Raw genomic sequence first — 19,072 nt, forward strand, 5'->3', positions numbered from 1 at the left:
TAACATTGTTATTAATGCTTTGCACTCGTCCCTTTTACTCATGCGTTTCATGGGTCGCTTGATATATTCTTAATAAACTCTAGGTCGCTGTAGCAATTGAGTTTGACTTCTTCAGATGTAATATTTCAGATGGCCAAATGATCTGATGTCTTAAGCGCCCTGAGTAAATTTCTCGTGCATTATTGTACCAATATACTTTAAAACAACATAAATTCCGAGGGAGATCTTTACCAAGTTTTCTTCTGAGTACGATTTTAGACGCGTTCTTTGTTTTAATTTGCCACATTTTTCTCTTATTGCACTCTGGCCGGAGTCAGAGATTGCAGAAAGATGCCATAAGATGCAGTTCAGTGACTTAATAGTTTTACATTCAAGATGTCCATCATGATAAATTCAGTCATGTTCATATTTAAAAACTCGTGTCCAACCCTTTTTTTGAACGTCTATCCCCATTGCATTTCCTCCAGCTAAAGGTTAGAGAGTGAAAGCCAGCTGAGTGTGAAAACATTTAATATTTAATGAAAACAAATGCACAGAGTGAGATAATAGATATAAAGCCTGTTTCGTTGCTAACAGCTTGAGATATGCAACAAAGTCTAAATCTAAATACAAACAACACGACATAACGTTGGACTAGGCTGACCAAAAAATTATATAATGCCAAGTAACCAGTTGACCTTAATAAGTTATACAAAAAAATGACAGAAGCAAAAGTAGTAGCTATGAAATTAGTGATAATCATGAAAGGAGAAATGCCATATACTTTAACTAGAAGTCTATTCATCCACAGCAGTATTTCCAGTCAATTGCTCTCAGCTTACGAGAGCTGATGTCAAAATCTAAACAGCACTCAGGTGTTTACATTTTGGTATCATTCCTTTTCGACGATAACATCTGGGATTTTTGCTTGCAGAGATACGGACATAGAAATGCCAGAAATATCGGCACTGATGCTTCAAATTCCAACTTAGAACAGATCAATAAGCTGAAAGGTTGACTACCTCATACTCAGGGAAGACTAGACTTCGCTGCTATCATACAAGAGCCAGTAATGCTCGCTCTATTTCACAAGGCTCAAAAGGGAGCCCAAAAATCTCAGGTTCTTGTACGAGGCACAATAACGTATACAAAAGAAGAAAATTAAAGAAGGAATAAACACTATGAGCGACTTTGTAGACTCCGATCCCCTTTAGAAACGCTTGTCCCCTTAAGTACGTGTTTAAAAGGGATCGGAACCATTGCTGAAGTCGGTGACTTTCTTACGAATCTTCGATCGTGCAATGATTTGAAAATAGATTACTCATTGGACCAGTTCGTTCGGCGTTCTTGCAACTCATATTTTCGACTTTGAAATACTGATTAAGAATAGCTTATCAGAATGAATACTAATTGCTTCCTTTACCCACGTATTCTGTTTCTTTTGCACTCTCATCCACACGCCTCCTTTTCCTTAAATATGTTCGCCTACATCTAATCACGTAACCCCTAAGAATGATAAAGTCGAGAGCCGTATTCAGACATCTCTCTTACAATAAGTTCGAAGACCTAGTATTCTGATCTTTTTCTCCTTTGCGTCTATAAGCTCCACTTACGCAGAGTTTACGCGCCATTCATATAATTTTCTTTCTGAGCTCAAGATAAATGTCTGAATGCGGCCTGTTTTAACCAATACAAACAACAATCAACTGCATGCGTTGCCTTTCCATGTTTCAGATAACATTCGCACTCCTCACGCGTTCAACGGCTAAGCTACTGAATGGATGGCTCTGTTAAGTATCTGGAATTGATAAGAAACTGATTTTCGCTCTTCATTTTAATATCCCATTATACCGCATTCTGTGGAAAGGAGGGATACAATGGGAGTATCCTTCACTTCGTATCTTATTTTTTAAAAGGCTTAAGTCTTCCACTTCCGCTAAGTTTGCCTTTCATCCATAGCGAAAAGAATTTTCTATGTCCTGTTGTAAAACGCATATGGTAAAATAGAGCACTATGTCGTTTTGATCAGGTCGATATACACTTAATACGCCGCGGAAGTATAAATATCATTTCAACAACCAGTTTGATTTCAGACTGTGCCTTTCAGGCTGTTCTCAGTTTGTCTCGAATTTGCAATATTACCTGATGATAATCTAATATCATAAAAGCCTTTTATTAGAATATCCAGTATCATGCATCTTCTAGATTTATCTATTTAAAAAAGCAGTATGTTCAAGCACCAAGTCTCCAGTTTGGTTGGCAGACTTGGATTCGTTACAACCAGTCACGGTGCAACATTTCCAAAAATGGTTTTCAAGTCCGGCAGAACAAAAACATCTTTCGTTTAAAAGGTTCTTAAATCTATTTTATGTGGAAAGAATATTTTGCTCATAGTAAACTCTGTTGACTTATTTGTCTATTTATTTGTTCTACCTACTTGTTTATTTTGAGCTATAGGTCTCTTTTTCATTATCCATAAAATTTCTGATCTATGTACAGTTTAACTAATCCTTTTAATATTACTCATAGAGATTAAGTGAAAAAGATTTAAATTTATATTGATTTAAATCTCCGTATCTTTAATAGACCATTAGATATTTGCTCTCCTAATTTAAGAATAAGAATCTGAAAATATTTCGGAATGAGTAACTTTGATGAATCTGTACACAATCGGGCAGGCAAATAGAAAGTGTTCTGCTGATGAGCCGTCTGTGTTTGCCGAACTTGAAGACCACTTCTTAGTTATCTTATTTGCTTGATTGTCTTCTTGATCCCCTTGACTTAACGACATCGTTCGTTCGTTCGGATTAACGAAAACCCTCCAAGATTGTTATTTTATTTTAATGATGTATAACACTATTTTTGGAAGGCCTGACCGCAAGTTGTTTCCTCTAAGCTGAATTATCCTGAAAGTGAACGTTCAAAGGATGTACTGATTCTATAAAAAAAAACTTTATAGTTACCATAAACAGATGCAGCTGTCATAGAACTCGTAATTCTGAACTTATTAAAAGATAATCGAATTTAGAACTACCTTACGCCCAATGAGTTCCGCTGATGACTTGTGACCTTGTTAGCCTACCCGAGGGTTTATTCATTGGAAACGTGCAATAAGGCAGTGAATAAGAAAATAAATCAGAGGGCTAAAATGTATTAACAACATATGTTTATGTCAATTATAGTATAATATAATTCATATAATTGTTTATGATATTTGTGGCACACATTCGCATGCTCTCATATCGTTACGTGTTTCGTCATCATAATTATATTCACTATATATCTTTATTCACACCAATTAAAAGTAAGGTAATCACTTTAGCTATACAACTAAAAGGAGAGTGTTCCAATAGAATCATCCTAAATGAGAATTATCTGATAAGGATTGTGGCAAAAAAAAAAAGGTAAAATTTCCTCGAAGTTTGAGAAACAGCACAACTCTGGTCTTCGAAGGTCTGCGAGACACTGGGACTCCCTGCAAGTCTTGTAGGTTAGTGATGCCTGTCCTCTACATATCGGAGGCGTCGTGAATCTCCTGATACTGCACGGATGGATGAGGACCTGGAGAAAAACCCTCGTCTTCAGGCTCAAGAAACTCACTGGCGTCCTCCTGGTATTGGTCGTGCAAGGGTTCCCCAGGTTCAGGCAGGAGGTCTTCATTCTGAGTCCTCCTCCTCTTCTGCAGTTCAAATTCAGGGTGAAAAGCGGAAGCGGGATGAGAATCAGACATAGGATCAGACACGGACTGGGTGTGGGAATACATCTGTTGTTCAGAGTGAGATGATGAAGAGAATTCAGAAGTCATGCTTATCTGTTGCACGTGAACTGACTCCATGTGAGTCTGATGTTGAGAGCTAATCGCCGCAGCGGAAGAGTGATGGTGAGAGGAAACTTCCGAATTGCGATCGTTATAGGGCATCAGAGAGCGCTGTTGGCTTATCATCATCTGCGCATTCTGGGCAGCAATTGCTGACTGATGGGCAACCATGTCAGCAAGCATCTCTGGGGGTATGTTAGCTTGTGAGTCTTGGAAGGCAAGGTTACCGTCGGGAACGTACATTTGGTCATCAGGGTAATTAGGCATAAAGTCATTCCTGTAACCTGGGGGAGGTAAAAGAGAAAAACGAAAACGAAAACACACACAACGGGAACCAAATTAAATGACTGTAAAAGGAAAATATCTCTCCTTCGCTATTTCTTTTACACTCTACATGGAACATGGTATTCTATGTCCTCGTAAGGGAGCATTTAATTTGCTGATTGTGATTTGACAAAAAATAAAGTAAGACATCAAAAAGCCATCAATTATCTAACACAAGTTAGGCAATTAATGTCCATATGGCTTCAGATAGGGAAAAGTCATGGCATTAAATCTGAATTAGGAAAAAGATTTCTATTCCGAGTTATCTGAAACCATAAATCGAGGCTTGTTTGTTTGCTTTCGAAAAAACTGTATGTCGTAGGATTTTCAGGGAACAGTCTCGAAGAGATCTTGTTGCAAAAGTGATAACGTTTTCTTTTCGAGACAACTAGTCTGTCACACAATGGGGAAAGGTGAAAACGCCGAAAAAAGGCTTATCAAAACAAAATAGCTTCAATTCGTGTTCCATGTAAGTGTGAAAATAACGTCGGATGGCAAAATAATAGAAAACATAACCAATTTGCAAAGCAATCATAAATGCTAATGGACTTGCAGAGAAAATGTAACCAACATAAGTAATAACGAACTTGCAGAGAAGATGTCAACGGCCTTCCATAAAAATCAAAAGAAAAAGAATTGATATAATAATGTAACAAGGTACAGCAAACAAATCATAAGAACAACCATTTTAGTTCAAGAAAAGATGCTAAGAAGCCTGGCAGATAAAAGTGAAAAGAAGAAAAAAAATATATATATATATTTTCCTTTCAGAGTGCGACGGGTTAATGGCTCTTTAACAGCATCAAAACCTGGGGAGGGCCAAAAGTGAAAGCTGATTTCATGTGAGAGGGGGGAGAGAGAGATAGTTAGGGCACTGGAGAAGCGCATCTCAGTTAGGGCACATGAGTTATCACAAGTGTCCTCTCACAGACGAATGTCTTTTGGGAACGTGCGTGTACTTGTGTGGAATGAGGGGCCAGAGTTTATCGAGGGAGTTTAATGCCTCACGGCATAGAAGGACGTTTCGTTTACTGTTATGGGTTATTGAAGATTCTCAGAATTTGAATTTCATTAAAGTATAGTAAAAAAAAAATGGGCTTTTACCTTCAGGCTGTAACCGTATTAGATGTGACCTTTTAATATTTATATTTTGTAAGATTGACTTGGAAAGATCAAAGAATATTATAATTACAAATATACTGAAAAAAATGAATAAGTTAAATAGCACTGTCCTCTAATTTTTCAATAATTCACTGTGTTCCACTGAAACGGTCCAGACACAAATTGTGAAACAACTTTAAACAGCCCCCTGCACACACACACACATAAACTCACACACACACATATATATGTGTGTAATATATATATATATATATATATATATATATATATATATATATATATATATATATATATATATATATATATGTATATATATATATATATATATATATATATATATATATATATATATATATATATATATATATATATATCTATATTATGTGATTTACATTCATGTTCTTAAAACATTAAAAAAAAATTCGTAGTCGGAACAATATTCGAATTTATCTGACCATGGCAATCACAACTGTATCAAAGTTTAATCAATCAGAAGTGAATTGAGTATCGTGGCTGTAATTAAAAACGACAAGAAAAGCCGCAAAACTCTTCTTATTTAAAACCTGTTTTGTTTATCATCGGTCAAATGAAGGCAAGTAACACTCTTCGTCGTAAATGAAGTCTTAGCTTTCTCCAGAACTAACCCTACAGGTATTTGTTAAATTTCTCGTTCAAATTTAAGTAAATGAAAGCAATGAATAACAAAACCCTCATTCTGAAGCTCATTAAGGAAAGTAATAAACTACAAATCAAGTCATTTTTACAAAACACGTGAATCTTTCAAAGCCAGAATGCAGTGTCTGTCAAAAACGAGGTTTCGTAGCAGGATTTTGTTTCTTTACAGTCGAAATTTAAACGTTTGAGATTCTTTTTCGTACTTTAGAAAAACAATACAGAGAAGTTAAAATTTTCATCTTCGCTTGATAATAACGTCCAATGCAGAATCCAAGTCAATTACCACTCCTCTGATGGAATTCTGCAAACAGTAATTTAATTAGTTCTTGATGAATTTTGCGCTCTTCGCAATGTTTGAATCTCCAGTTAAAGTGTACTGGGTTCCAAGAGCAAGGCAATATGATCCTTTTGATGTCAATGTTTTATCTTAAGAATCAGATCCGCTTTAATGGCACGACTAAGCTTTTTAAATAATGAGAAACATATCGTTAAGTCGATTTGGTATGAATAGTCGAACAATACATATTAAAACGTTTAAACAAAAAAAAATAAAGAAAAATGAAATGTCAGTTGCTGAATCTATATAGACATACAGTATGACATTCTAATGCGTTTCTCTTTAAGAATCACTGGTAGAGCGAACAACACAAAAAAAAAACTCTTCGTTCAAAATGCAGGAGAGCAACCACAACTGCCTGGCCGTTTCACGAGAAACACAGTGTGTGGCAACCCCTTACTACCTTAAAAGAAAACATTACCTTACAACTACCCCGGACGACTTATTACGTAAAGCCAACAATTTCTCTCATACCTGAGGAGACACCTGCAACGATGGGAACGGGGCTGCCTCCATCCATGTGAACTCCTGTGATGATTTTGGTGACTTGGCCCTGGAGAGGAGTACGGGTGATTGGCATCAGACAAAGAATGAGTGTTGACGGTCATGCACGCACATACGGGCAAAATAAATATTCATTTCCAAATATCATCATGCACTTATACAAAAAAGAAAAAAATTGAATCCCCGCGTAGGTCAATAAATCAATAATGCTCGTACAATTATACATACGTAAGCATAAGCTCTAAGGCGTCCAAAACCTCCCATTCACTCACGCACAAACACACGCGCGCACACGCACAGATATATATATATATATATATATATATATATATATATATATATATATATATATATATATATATATATATATATATATATATATATATATATATATATATATATATATATATATATATATATATATATATATATATATATATATATACATGTGTGTGTGTGTGTATGCATAAATACATATATAATATATATGTATAAATATAAGCTCATACTCATTGTCATTTCAGTTCAGCTTATCGTTATGAACACTTCATTCAAGCAATTTCATGAATTAAAGGTTCGTTTGGAATAACTTCCGTAACGTTTTCCCAGAACAGAAGAGTACTAAGAAATTCGCTCATTTTTCATCAAATTACTTAACTATTAGCATTATTCTTTAAGAAGGTACTTGTACTTGAAAATATTACATTTTGTAGGTCATTACTTCAGGTACCTTTTAGGTAGTGTGTGCCGAAAATGTGTAACCCCTCTTTGTTGTACACATTGCACGTCAATCAACATTTTAACTACATTGCAGCATCTTACAAATATGTAAATGATCTTTATATATTAGAAATTTAATCAGTTCTGAAAATGAGTTTAAAACCATTCAAACTCAGAATTCTAATATTTCAGTTATATTAATATGTACATAGGCACATACTGTATATACACATACACCACATACACACAATTTATATATATGCATATATATACGTATACATACATACACATGTGTATATATACATATATATTCGCACACACACACACACATATATATATATATACATATATATGCATGTATATATACGTATACATATATGTATATATATGTGTGTTATATGTTATATATATATATATATATATATATATATATATATATATATATATATATATATATATATATATATATATATATATATATATATATATATACAGAGAGAGTTAAACTCAATGCTATAAATAAGGGAAAACTGATGGAGCAACTGGATAATCTGAGGGTTCTTTTCAAAATACATTTGTTAGCATAAGAAAAACAATTAACCACAATCGTGATCTCAGCTAGAGGAGGCAAGAAGGGGGTCTTGACAATCTTATAAAATTTAATCAATCTAAGAAAGGAGACTCATAATTGAATTACAACTGATTCTAAGTGTCATTTTTTTCCTTGCAGGTCAAGTAGGCTTAGCCACCCAGGCATCATTCCTTATTTAGTTCTGCGGTGATTCTGGAAAGTGCTTTGAAAATACTTACCTTGGGTACCTTGGGGAGACACCTCATGCAAAGCGGAAAGGTCAGAGACTTCAAAGTGCAATACATTCGGGAGGGGATAAAAAAGAAGTCACTTCAGTAAGCAGATACACCGTTACTGTTCGTTGGAGGACTTGATCTAGGCTCACAAAAGGGGGGCTCTATCAAAGGGAGGAGGGAGGGAGGGGTGGGGGTTCTCTCCCTACCTGGGACTCTCCTCCCACGACACTAGCCGTAACAACAGTGCTGCTGCTGCTGCTACTGCTGTGTTCGTGTACTTCCTGTACCTTAGTTACAACCTTTGTTGTTGTGTGGTGGACAGTAGACGATTCCTGAGAGGAGGACTCCCGAACAGTCACCTGGCTAGTGGACGACCCTTGAACATTTACCTGGTGAGAGGAAGACTGACTGCTGGAGGAAGCTGCTGACTGAAGAACAGTTACAGTTTGGCTGCTTCCTCCTTGAGCCTGGACAGGGCCCAAACCCCAGTGTGTAGCAGACTGTGTTTAAAAGTCAGGAGTTCGGTTAGATTTTTCTCTGATACTTTCTCTGCTTGATTCTGTCTGTGTCTGTCAGTTTTAACTGTGGGGGTGTACTCTAGGCTTGTTCAGTGTCCTAGTTTAACCGTTCTGTTTTTGTGTGGAGCGTACATATGTTGTAGATGTTTTGCTTACCCGGACAAAGTTACTTTACTGGCACCGTGTCAGTGCTGATCTTTGCCGTGTGAGCATCTGTTTCGTGTGCTAGAGTATTCTATGGAAAATACTGTCTGCAGTCATGTTTCCTGTGAGAAAGTCTGCGTGGGAGAGAAAGCATCAAGCCCTGTTCATGGTCCTTTGCATACCTAAGGAAAATCTTTCAATGCTTGCCCTTGCTTGCTTCACTGCTATTCTTTTTCTGAATTTCTGATTTGCTTTTAAGGAAGATGAGCTAGCTGCGGTAAGCGAAATGAACTATGAACTAAAGAAAATAAAAAAAAGATAAGAAAATGGTGCAGACGAAGCTTTCTAAATGGCTGATCACTGTTCTTTTGGCATGTTTTTGCTACTTGAATGCTTTACTACGTGGTATTAACAACTGCTAAAGTAATAACTAAATCGGCTTCAAGCTGATTAAAAGAGCAATTATAATTCATGCTATTGTGCAGGCACTGTAGTATAAGTGAGCTTGTGAGTGTCAGTTGTAGTGCAGTGGTCTAAAGCAGTGTAGTGTAGCGTTATATGCGTGGAAAGAGTACATATAAGAATAGATATTATTAAGAAAAATAAAACAATAACATACAGTAAAATAAAACATCCATATTTTGGCAACAGAGATAAGAAGCAATAAACATAAGCAATGTTAAACGGTCAAGCAAAGAAAGTGCAAAAGAAAAGAAACAACATATATTTCAGCTAGCAGTAAATCAAACATAAAAAGATTATTTTTTCTCCTCATTTAAAGAGAGAGAATAAAAAGGAAGAGAGAGAGAGAGAGCGAATAAAAAAGAAAACTTCTGATTCAGATTCATCATATTTTTCATAACTTCATTCCAAAAAAAATAAAAAGGGCCCCATAAAAAGAGGAGCATTGGTTTAGACTTTCTCAAAAATGCTTTTTTTTTTCTTTCTTTCTTTTTTTTTTGCAGTGACAGAAAAAAGGGCAGGTTGAAAGAGAGCTCGTAATCCTCACCGATTCAAAGCCGCGGGGGACCGGGATGCCTTGGTCAATGGGCATAGGCTTCGGAGGGGAGATTATAGTATGTACCTGCTGAGGTGGGTAACTTCCGACGAGTGGGGTAGGCATTCCTCCTGGGGTCCTCATGTGTGGGGGGCCTGGGGGAGGAGGAGCTTGCCTGGGAGCCTGGGGCTGAGGACCTTTGCCACCGAAGCCGAACTGCCTGATGTCAGTTCTGCAAAGAGGATCCAAATGTAAAGAACGCCAGTTGCGTAAAGCGCATTTTAACATACGCAGACTTGGTAACTGTTTAGAAATCAGTCTGGTGAAAAGCACGAAAAAGAAAATAGCGATGAGATCCTTTTCCACGCTCATAAATAGACCGGAACCAAAGAATTTCATTTTATAGATAATGAGAGGCAATTAGTTGTCAAGTACATCTGTGTTGATATGCATAATTTTATGCTTAAAAAAATAAGTCTGGTTAGTGAACCATGATATTAAGGAAACCTGGTTAAGTATTTAAAACCGATTTCTCCTGAGCATCAACGTCCCAAGAGAAACGGATGATACTTACGGCATGGGGCAACCATCTTCAGTGCCAAGGCTAACAAGAGCTGGCATGTGTCCATAGCCGTAGCCCTTAGGTCCGTGGCGCTTGGCATAGCAGAGCTTGCAGTAGATTTCGCCGTCAGGGGCATCGCAGGAGAGCATCGAGTCCAGTGGCCGATGGCACTCGCAGCAGTTGTAGCAGCGCTTGTGCCATTCCTGGAAATAGGAGAGGGGGAGACTTCATTTTCTGACGGTGCATGAAATTAGACCAAAATAAGTCTGGTTTGGTTAGCGGAGCAACTGTTCGAGAACTTAAATATTATTGCGCTTTGTTGACATTCCGACGCTGCAAGAAGGAATGTCAGTCATCAGTGAGAGTCACGATGTATGTATCTTTCAGCGATACGAATGTCATTAAACAGAAACTGAGTACTCGAATCCTTTATGAGATATGTAAGAATTAGGAATATAAGCAACTGAACCCGAACCAGTATCATAAATAAAAATTTCCCGATATTACTAATAATTGGATGGACCAGGAGTCATTCATCAGTGTCCCAGCCATTTTGTTCCTCATAAGTGGCAATGCTCATGTCCTAAAATAAAACTCCATAGGAACCGTCAATCGCCACCTCCCCAGGGCTGCTTATTAACTTTAAGAATTACAATACTAGGTCAATCTCGGATTCCTTACCTTGCCTCTGCAGGGCATAGCCTCTGCCTGGAAGACAGCACCGCCACATCTTGGGCAGCGAGACTGACCCTCCTTGGCAGGGAATTTGGTCACATCAAGCACAGTGAAGGCAGCCTTAGCAGGGCGCTGCTTAGGAACACCGTCTTCAGATTCAAGACCCAAGTAATCGAAGTCGTCTTCTCCTCTGGAATTTGGAGAAAATAATGTTAAGAAGAAGAAAAAGCATTTAGGGAAAGACTTGTCCTGATCTCTAGCCAAAAAAGGAAAATGTCATGCACTCGTGCACAGCCGAAATATACGTTCTTTGATAGTTTTTTTTTTTATACTCTTGTTCGCCTTCTTATCATCCGTTGATTTTCAATCACCATTGAAAGTGCGGTAGCTGTGTAAAGATTTGGTTATGCGAATGTTATTTGGAAAAACTCTGTTTCATTGAAACTAACTAACGCCAATTCTTTCTTTAATAAAAGGTCACGCTTTTTGAGTTTGAACTATAATTGAATGAAGACATTAACTTTAAGACTTGTAAGTGATGCAACTTTCTCAACACTAGACCCAGCCCTTACTGCACTTCGATTTCAGAATTACTTATCCTAATTCCCCCCAAAACTTACGTAAGTCAACTTACGCAAAGTTTTCGGGAACGAGGACACCTCCAGCACCAGCGGCGAAGCCGTAGCCCTTGGGACCATACTTTTTGGCGTAGCAGAGCTTGCAATAGATGTCGCCGTCTGGGCCATCGCACAAGACCATGGAATCCAGGGCCTGAAGCACTCCCTGCAGCTGTAGCAGCGCTTGTGCCATTTCTGTTGGGGCGTTTGGAAATTATTTTGTGGATCAGGAACTAGAGAAGAAAGGTCTTCAAGGGAAAATTATGCCTCTGATAACTGCTGGGATTGTTTGAAGCTTTTTGTAGGACAAACATTGTGACATGTAATAGGTTTCTCGAACATAATCCTGGGAGCATCAGTAAAACTCTAAATCGATAACCAAGTGGGTAAACATGAACTTGCGATAGTAACAAGGATCCATGATACCTCTAACTACAGAAGGGAATTATCTGTACAAATTACTAACTGGATGAAACTGCGGTTACGGTATTCTCTTGGCATTTCTAATGGTACACAGTGTGATCTGCGTATGTGAGTTATAGAGAGAGAGAGAGAGAGAGAGAGAGAGAGAGAGAGAGAGAGAGAGAGAGAGAGAGAGAGAGATAAAAGTCTGGAAATATACCTTGTTCCTGGAGAGTTTCTCCTCAGCGGTGAACACCTTTCCTCCACACCTAGGGCAGCCCTCACCTGGAGGAGCTGGGATGCTCGTGGTATCAATAGCACCCATAAGAGCCTTTGACTCACTGCCTTCATCCCCCCTTCCACCTCTGTTAACAACCGAAGAACAAACATTTTAGATTTTAATCATTTAAGTAATAAGAGGAAATTATTCTCCCGGATTTGCAAGCGACCAACAGTATGCTTTGGTGAGAGAGAGAGAGAGAAAAAAAAAACAGCCATTGGAGCAATTTTCAAGTTGATTTTTATTTTCTGTAAAATTATCGTATAAATGCCAAAGTACTTCTCTAGGAACCATTTTAAAAATTTTTCTCTGATAGAAAAGTTGCATTAATTACTTGAAATTAGATTCTAATCATGTTTTCGTGAAAATCATGTTTATTACCATCATGGGGACCCTTTCCAATCATTTTATCATTTTAAGTTTATCTGTTTTCAGGTTTCACCCCTTGAACTGAACCTCTTAGTCTTAAAATTGTAAGCTTTCATGCATACACTCTGTCAAATCATCAGTGACCTTGTTATTTACGATGACTTAGGCTACATGGCTCTCCAGTTTCCATTTAAAGAGAGAAACTCCCCATTCATCGTTAACTCTGAATGCACTTCATTTCAAAGCCGAAGCCCATTGGCTGTCTCTGAAATGACTATCTCTGCATAAGACAAGAGACTACGCAGACCCAACCTCACACTCACGGAATATTTTCGGCGACCAGAACGCCACCGCAACCGGCAGCAAAGCCGTAGCCTTTAGGACCGTACTTCTTGGCGTAGCAGAGCTTGCAGTAGATTTCGCCGTCAGGAGCGTCGCACCCGACCATGGAGTCGAGGGGACGGTGGCAATGGCAGCAGTTGTAGCAGCGCTTGTGGTAGCTGCGTCCTCTGGCGTGCATCTCCTCAGCCATGAAGACCTTGCCGCCGCATCGGGGGCAGCCTTTTCCCTTCTCGGCCTGGATCTTGGCAGTGTCGAGGCGTCCGGTGTCGGCCTTCTTGGCCTCCATTTTACTGGTGTCGTCGATGCCACTGGGGAGAGATAGTTGACACTCGTTAGTCCTAACTAAACATTGATCAACATAACTAACAACGGACACCTAATTCTCACTGATTCGTTTCATAAAAATTAGGTTATAAAGCCAAGTACTACGAGATTATAAACAATTCATCTCTCAAGGCAGCATAAAGAGGGAGTTGGGGCGGTTGGAAAGGAAAAAGGAAGAGAGGAAACTGAAATGGAAGCAACGTCAAAGCTAAAAATTGGGTGCGCCCAGGGGCCGAAAGGACGCCACAAGCACCCTTCATTAATGCCTACAGTGCACCAAGTGAGGTGCACTGACGGCACTCCCCCAACACCGCACTCCGTAAGGGGATATTCTTATTGATCTGGTTATTTTCCGAAAAACATAAAATGAAAAATTCTATCATAATAGTGGGTACTCATATCAACGCCAACTAAAGTATTCCCCATGTAATTCGTCCCATGGCTGTACCGGGGACATCTCGTTACAGTACAGAACCATTGCAAGACGTACCCGATGTTCTCAGCTACTAGAACGCCACCGCCACCAGCGGCGAAGCCGTAACCCTTGGGGCCGTATTTCTTGGCGTAGCAGAGCTTGCAGTAGACCTCCCCGTCAGGAGAGTCGCAGCCAGTGACCGAGTCCAAAGGACGATGACAGAAGCAGCAGTTGTAGCAACGCTTGTGGAATGACTAGAAAGAAGGGAGAATATATTATTCTCTCTCTCTCTCTCTCTCTCTCTCTCTCTCTCTCTCTCCCCCCGAAGTTTTAATTTAGGCCTATACCGTGGCTCCTGAGTGTGATCTTATCATTAAAATATGCAGTTAGAGAGATTTTTTAAATCCTTTCCGAAGCACTGTTAAGATCCACGTTGATTTTTTAGATGGTTCAGACTAGTTATCCAGTAACCTTTGTTGTTACTTTGTTTAGGTTTTTTTATTTTTTTACATCGGATTTTCCCTTCTCAGATCTTACCAGCTAACATTAACGGTCTAGAAAATTTATGTGGAACAATATGATAAATTATTTTAATCCACTGTTCCACTTGGATTCAAAATCATTACTCATTAAATAACGGACTACATTAATATAGACATCGATTAGATCCTAGCAAGTCTTCTTCAGCTATGGCTTAAATTTTGCTACGGATATACTTTGTCATTTCACAACAGTGAGATTCACTCATTCACTTGACTTAAGTATGTACACTGATCTTCATACTTTATATATTATTTAAACAATAAGTTGCAGGTAATTCATATATATATATATATATATATATATATACACATATATATATATATATATATATATATATATATATATATATATATATATATATATATATATATATATATATATATATATATATATATATATATATCTACATATATATATATATATATATATATATATATATATATATATATATATATATATATATATATATATATATATATATATATATATATATATACATACATATATATACATATATATGTATATATGTATGCATATATATATATATATTATATATATATGTATAAAAAATTTTAAATCATTGTGGACACGCTGCTTGACTTAGAAAACATTTGCGGTGAAGAAACATAACATCTCTGAGCAAAATATTATGACGACAGCGATTCAAAAGCAAAAAAAAAAAAAAAAATACCTGAAGCACTCCGTTGAGCCATCGCTGAGAAAAGAAAAGAGTTAATTCATCACTGCATAATTAGCAATTGCTGCATTACATATGCAACTAGATCGAGGCAGCACCCCAGTATCCGATTAGGAAGCCACGTCGACTTAATGAAAATCTATAACGATGGTGATTCAGAACAGGTCCACAGTTCGGGCCATTAGCTGCACCCTACGGATATTTCTTTTACGGTCAATATCTTATTAACATATGCAGATTGAATATGCTAAATCGCCTATTACGACTACAAACATCTTTACTGAATACGAGATTCGTCAAACCCTTTGACAACTTAATTTTACCACTAAAGTATTGTATTAGTTATCTGTTGAGCTATTCTGTGAACTATATAAACTTTTTCTGCTTCGGAAAATCTTTGGAAACCTTCTATACTTGTTTTATATTTGCCCGTTTGAAGATCATAACTAATCATTTTTGTACCTTCAGTTTTCATAAATCGCTCTATACTCTAATTTCTCTGAAATACAATTGATCCAAAGTAATTCGCTGAACTTCGTTAACTAACTCTGAATGTACTTCATTTCAAAGCCGAAGCCCATTGGCTGTCTCTGAAATGACTATCTCTGCATAACACAAGAGACAGCAACCTCAGACTCACGGAAATGAACCACCGAATAACTATGCTCAACTGAAAATAGTTACCAGTGCCACAGAAAATGTTATTTCTATTTTGATTCTCACTATTAAGCATAGGTTTTAGGTTGGTTTAATCCGCACATCTTAGTTTTCAATAGCTTGCTTTAAAATACCACTGTTTCCTTGTTTACAGTCACTCTACTTCCATTATTATTATAACATTCCATTATCTATTATAGAACTTCATTATTAATTACGCCATAGCAATAAAACACTTCATTACTGATATAGAATAACGCAGGATTTAATCACCAAAAATATCTTTATCACTCAGTGTTAACATAAAGGAGTAATTGGCTCACCCTCTGCCTAACGTTGATCTCCTCAGCCATGAAGACTTTGCCTCCGCAGCGAGGGCAGCCCTTGCCCTCTTCGGCTTTGATCTTGGTCACGTCAAGGGTGGCTGAAGCAGGATTCACGCCAGGCATGTCCTCGCCACCTCTGAAAGCCAAAAAAATCATTCTTCCCTAAATATAAGCTTGAATGCACAAACTGTTTTTAAAAGCCGAAAAATCAACCCTAAACTTATTCCTCTGCTAAATGAATGCATGAACGATTTTGTTTTTAAAAGCCGAAAAACCAACCCTTTAAGCTTATTCTTCTGCTAAAGCCAAACAATGCAGGAATGCACGATTTTCTTTTTAAAGCCGAAAAACCAACCCTTTAAACTTATTCTTCTGCCAAAGCTAAACAATGCATGAATGCACGAATTGTTTTTAAAAGCCGAAAAATCAACCCTTTAAGCTTATTCCTCTGCTAAAGCTAAACAATGCATGAATTTTGTTTTTAAAAGCCGAAAAACCAACCCTTTAAGCTTATTCTTCTGCTAAAGCTAAACAATGCATGAATGCGCATACTGCTTTTAAAAGCGGAAAAACTAACCCGGTAAGCTCATTCTTCTGCTAAAACTAAACAATGCATGAATGCACAAACTGTTTTTAAAAGCCGAAAAACCAAACCTTTAAGTTTATTCTTCTGCTCAACAATGCACAAACACTATTTCCAAATGATTGCTTGATTTACGGTCATCAAAACTGGCGTCACAACATCTAGGTTATTGACGCAAGTAACGAGAAAAGTAAAAGGACCAATATGTACAAAACGAGACTGTGAAACGGATATGCACACTAAAGTAATTCAGTGTGACCCTGTGCAAACCGCAGATGAAAAGTAATGAACCAAACACAGGAAACAAAAGACAACTCTGACTTATACTCGTTTAGAAACCACAAAACACAACGAAATCAGCAGAAAAATTACTGAAACAAATGAATTTACAACTCCAGAGTGTAGAAATCAGTAGGACGGAATTTTCTTCCCTAAGCTATCCAGGTACGTCGCAAGTTGTATCAAATTACTATCTTCTTTTCTTTTGAATTTCCGAAGAAAATGAATAATACTGAAGACGATCCTTATCATATCTGGAGACGGTTCATGAGTTCCATGATACCACACCTAAAGGATACCATATGGTATCCCCTGTACCATAGAATGCGATTCACTTGTTGAAATGTTGGTAACCGAACCAATGGTATTTACTCATGGTAATGACTCACCGTTAAAAGCTAAGAGAACAGAAGCTACTAACTTTGTATAAAAGTGCTTAATATTCAATGACAACATTTAATGACTTTAACTTAAATAGATTTTGCTTTATTTCCGTGATACATATCTAGTTGTCTATTGAGCTGCCCATCGTCATGCAAACAAATTATTATTATTATTATTATTATTATTATTATTATTTATTATTATTATTATTATTATTATTATTATTATTATAAAATGAAAGAAGAGGTGTCGTATGGACATTACTGTTATTTTAGTTCGCTTATGTAAGTTTTTACTTTATTCAAAAAAATAAAAATGCATCTACAGAAAAAATTTCACCTAAGGGTTCAAAGGTTCAAATTTCAAACTTGATTACAAAGCAAAACATTAAATGACAAAACATATAAAGAGAAAAAGTACACAAAAAAAAACAGAACAATAAAAAAAAGACCATTCTATGAATGTCTCCTGAGTCGGAACAAATAAAACTAGAATAAGGAGAAGAAATGAAATGAAGTGAGAGCGTCATTCAATGACCGTCTTCCTGGTCACTTACGGAATATTCTCGGCCACGAGGACACCGCCACCACCGGCGGCAAAGCCGTAGCCCTTGGGTCCGTATTTCTTGGCGTAGCAGAGTTTGCAGTAGATCTCGTTGTCGGGGCCGTCGCAGTGCACCATGGAGTCGAGGGGACGCTTGCACACCTTGCACTTGAAGCACTTTTTGTGGTAAGGCTGCAAGAGGTGGAAAGCCATTAAGTAAGCTTTATATGCATAAACATCAATTATTGGTACTTACACGTTCATGGGCCAGCCCTGGGAGAGTTAATATTAACTCAGTGGTCTGGTTAAACTAACGTTAAAAAAAAAAAAAATACACGTTCATGACTTATCATATATACACATATATTAGAATAGAATGGAATAGAGAATTTAGGCCAAAGGGCAAGCGCTGGGACCTATAGGGTCATTCAGAGCTGAAACAGAAATTGACAACAAAAGGTTGCACTGTGAACTAATCGTTAGGAGAGGGTGTAAAGTAAGGTGGAAGAAAGAGAATATGACAAGAAGTAAAGTAAAAGGAACGGAAGGGGTTGCAGCTACGGGCCGAAGGGACGCTGCAAAGAACGTCAAGTAATGCCTACAGTGCACAGCATGAGGTGCACCGACAGCACTACCCCACTACGGAGTTATATATACACGTATATCAAATTACAAATATTTAATTTGGAATTCAGCATATCGTGGGATTACCTCACTCCTAAGGGGAATTTTGTTTAAATAAGTGCATCTATCCTAGGCCAAAATTAGAACCTAGGCCTTTAAATAATGACATACTGTTGACATTCATCACACTAAAGACCTAGGTTCGAATCATGAATGGGGCAGATGCAATTATCATTTATTGATCCTATTAGGGTAAGCTACTCCAGAGGTAAGGTGAAATAGATATTAAACGATATTTGTAATATGTATATCGACATATACATAAATATATACACAAAAACAAAAAAAAAAGAAGTGTTTAAAACTTAAGCACTCTTAACCTCAGGTAATGTTACTATGAGATACACAATCGGCATGTTTTAATATCTCTCCAGCATAAATCTAATTACAATATTCAACGACCCTTCACGCAATGCATATCAAATGAGAGAAAAGCTTTTGCCTAA

At 37.3% G+C, this 19,072-nt stretch overlaps 1 protein-coding gene across 1 annotated transcript in view; it reads right to left on the bottom strand.

Moving 5' to 3' along the window:
• Positions 1-493: 493 nt before the first annotated feature.
• Positions 494-19,072, bottom strand: part of LOC136830178 (uncharacterized) — a 61,952-nt gene continuing 43,373 nt past the window's right edge. The window contains 13 exon segments of the mRNA XM_067089444.1: positions 494-4,080; positions 6,729-6,807; positions 8,492-8,785; positions 9,957-10,176; positions 10,519-10,709; positions 11,188-11,371; positions 11,816-11,948; positions 11,951-11,993; positions 12,421-12,565; positions 13,173-13,499; positions 14,006-14,184; positions 16,151-16,289; positions 17,956-18,134. Of these exon segments, the coding sequence (XP_066945545.1) occupies positions 3,488-4,080; positions 6,729-6,807; positions 8,492-8,785; positions 9,957-10,176; positions 10,519-10,709; positions 11,188-11,371; positions 11,816-11,948; positions 11,951-11,993; positions 12,421-12,565; positions 13,173-13,499; positions 14,006-14,184; positions 16,151-16,289; positions 17,956-18,134 (2,706 nt within the window). The 3' untranslated portion in view covers positions 494-3,487.

The sequence above is a fragment of the Macrobrachium rosenbergii genome, chromosome 4 (genome assembly GCF_040412425.1).
Source record: "Macrobrachium rosenbergii isolate ZJJX-2024 chromosome 4, ASM4041242v1, whole genome shotgun sequence".
NCBI lineage: Eukaryota > Metazoa > Arthropoda > Malacostraca > Decapoda > Palaemonidae > Macrobrachium > Macrobrachium rosenbergii.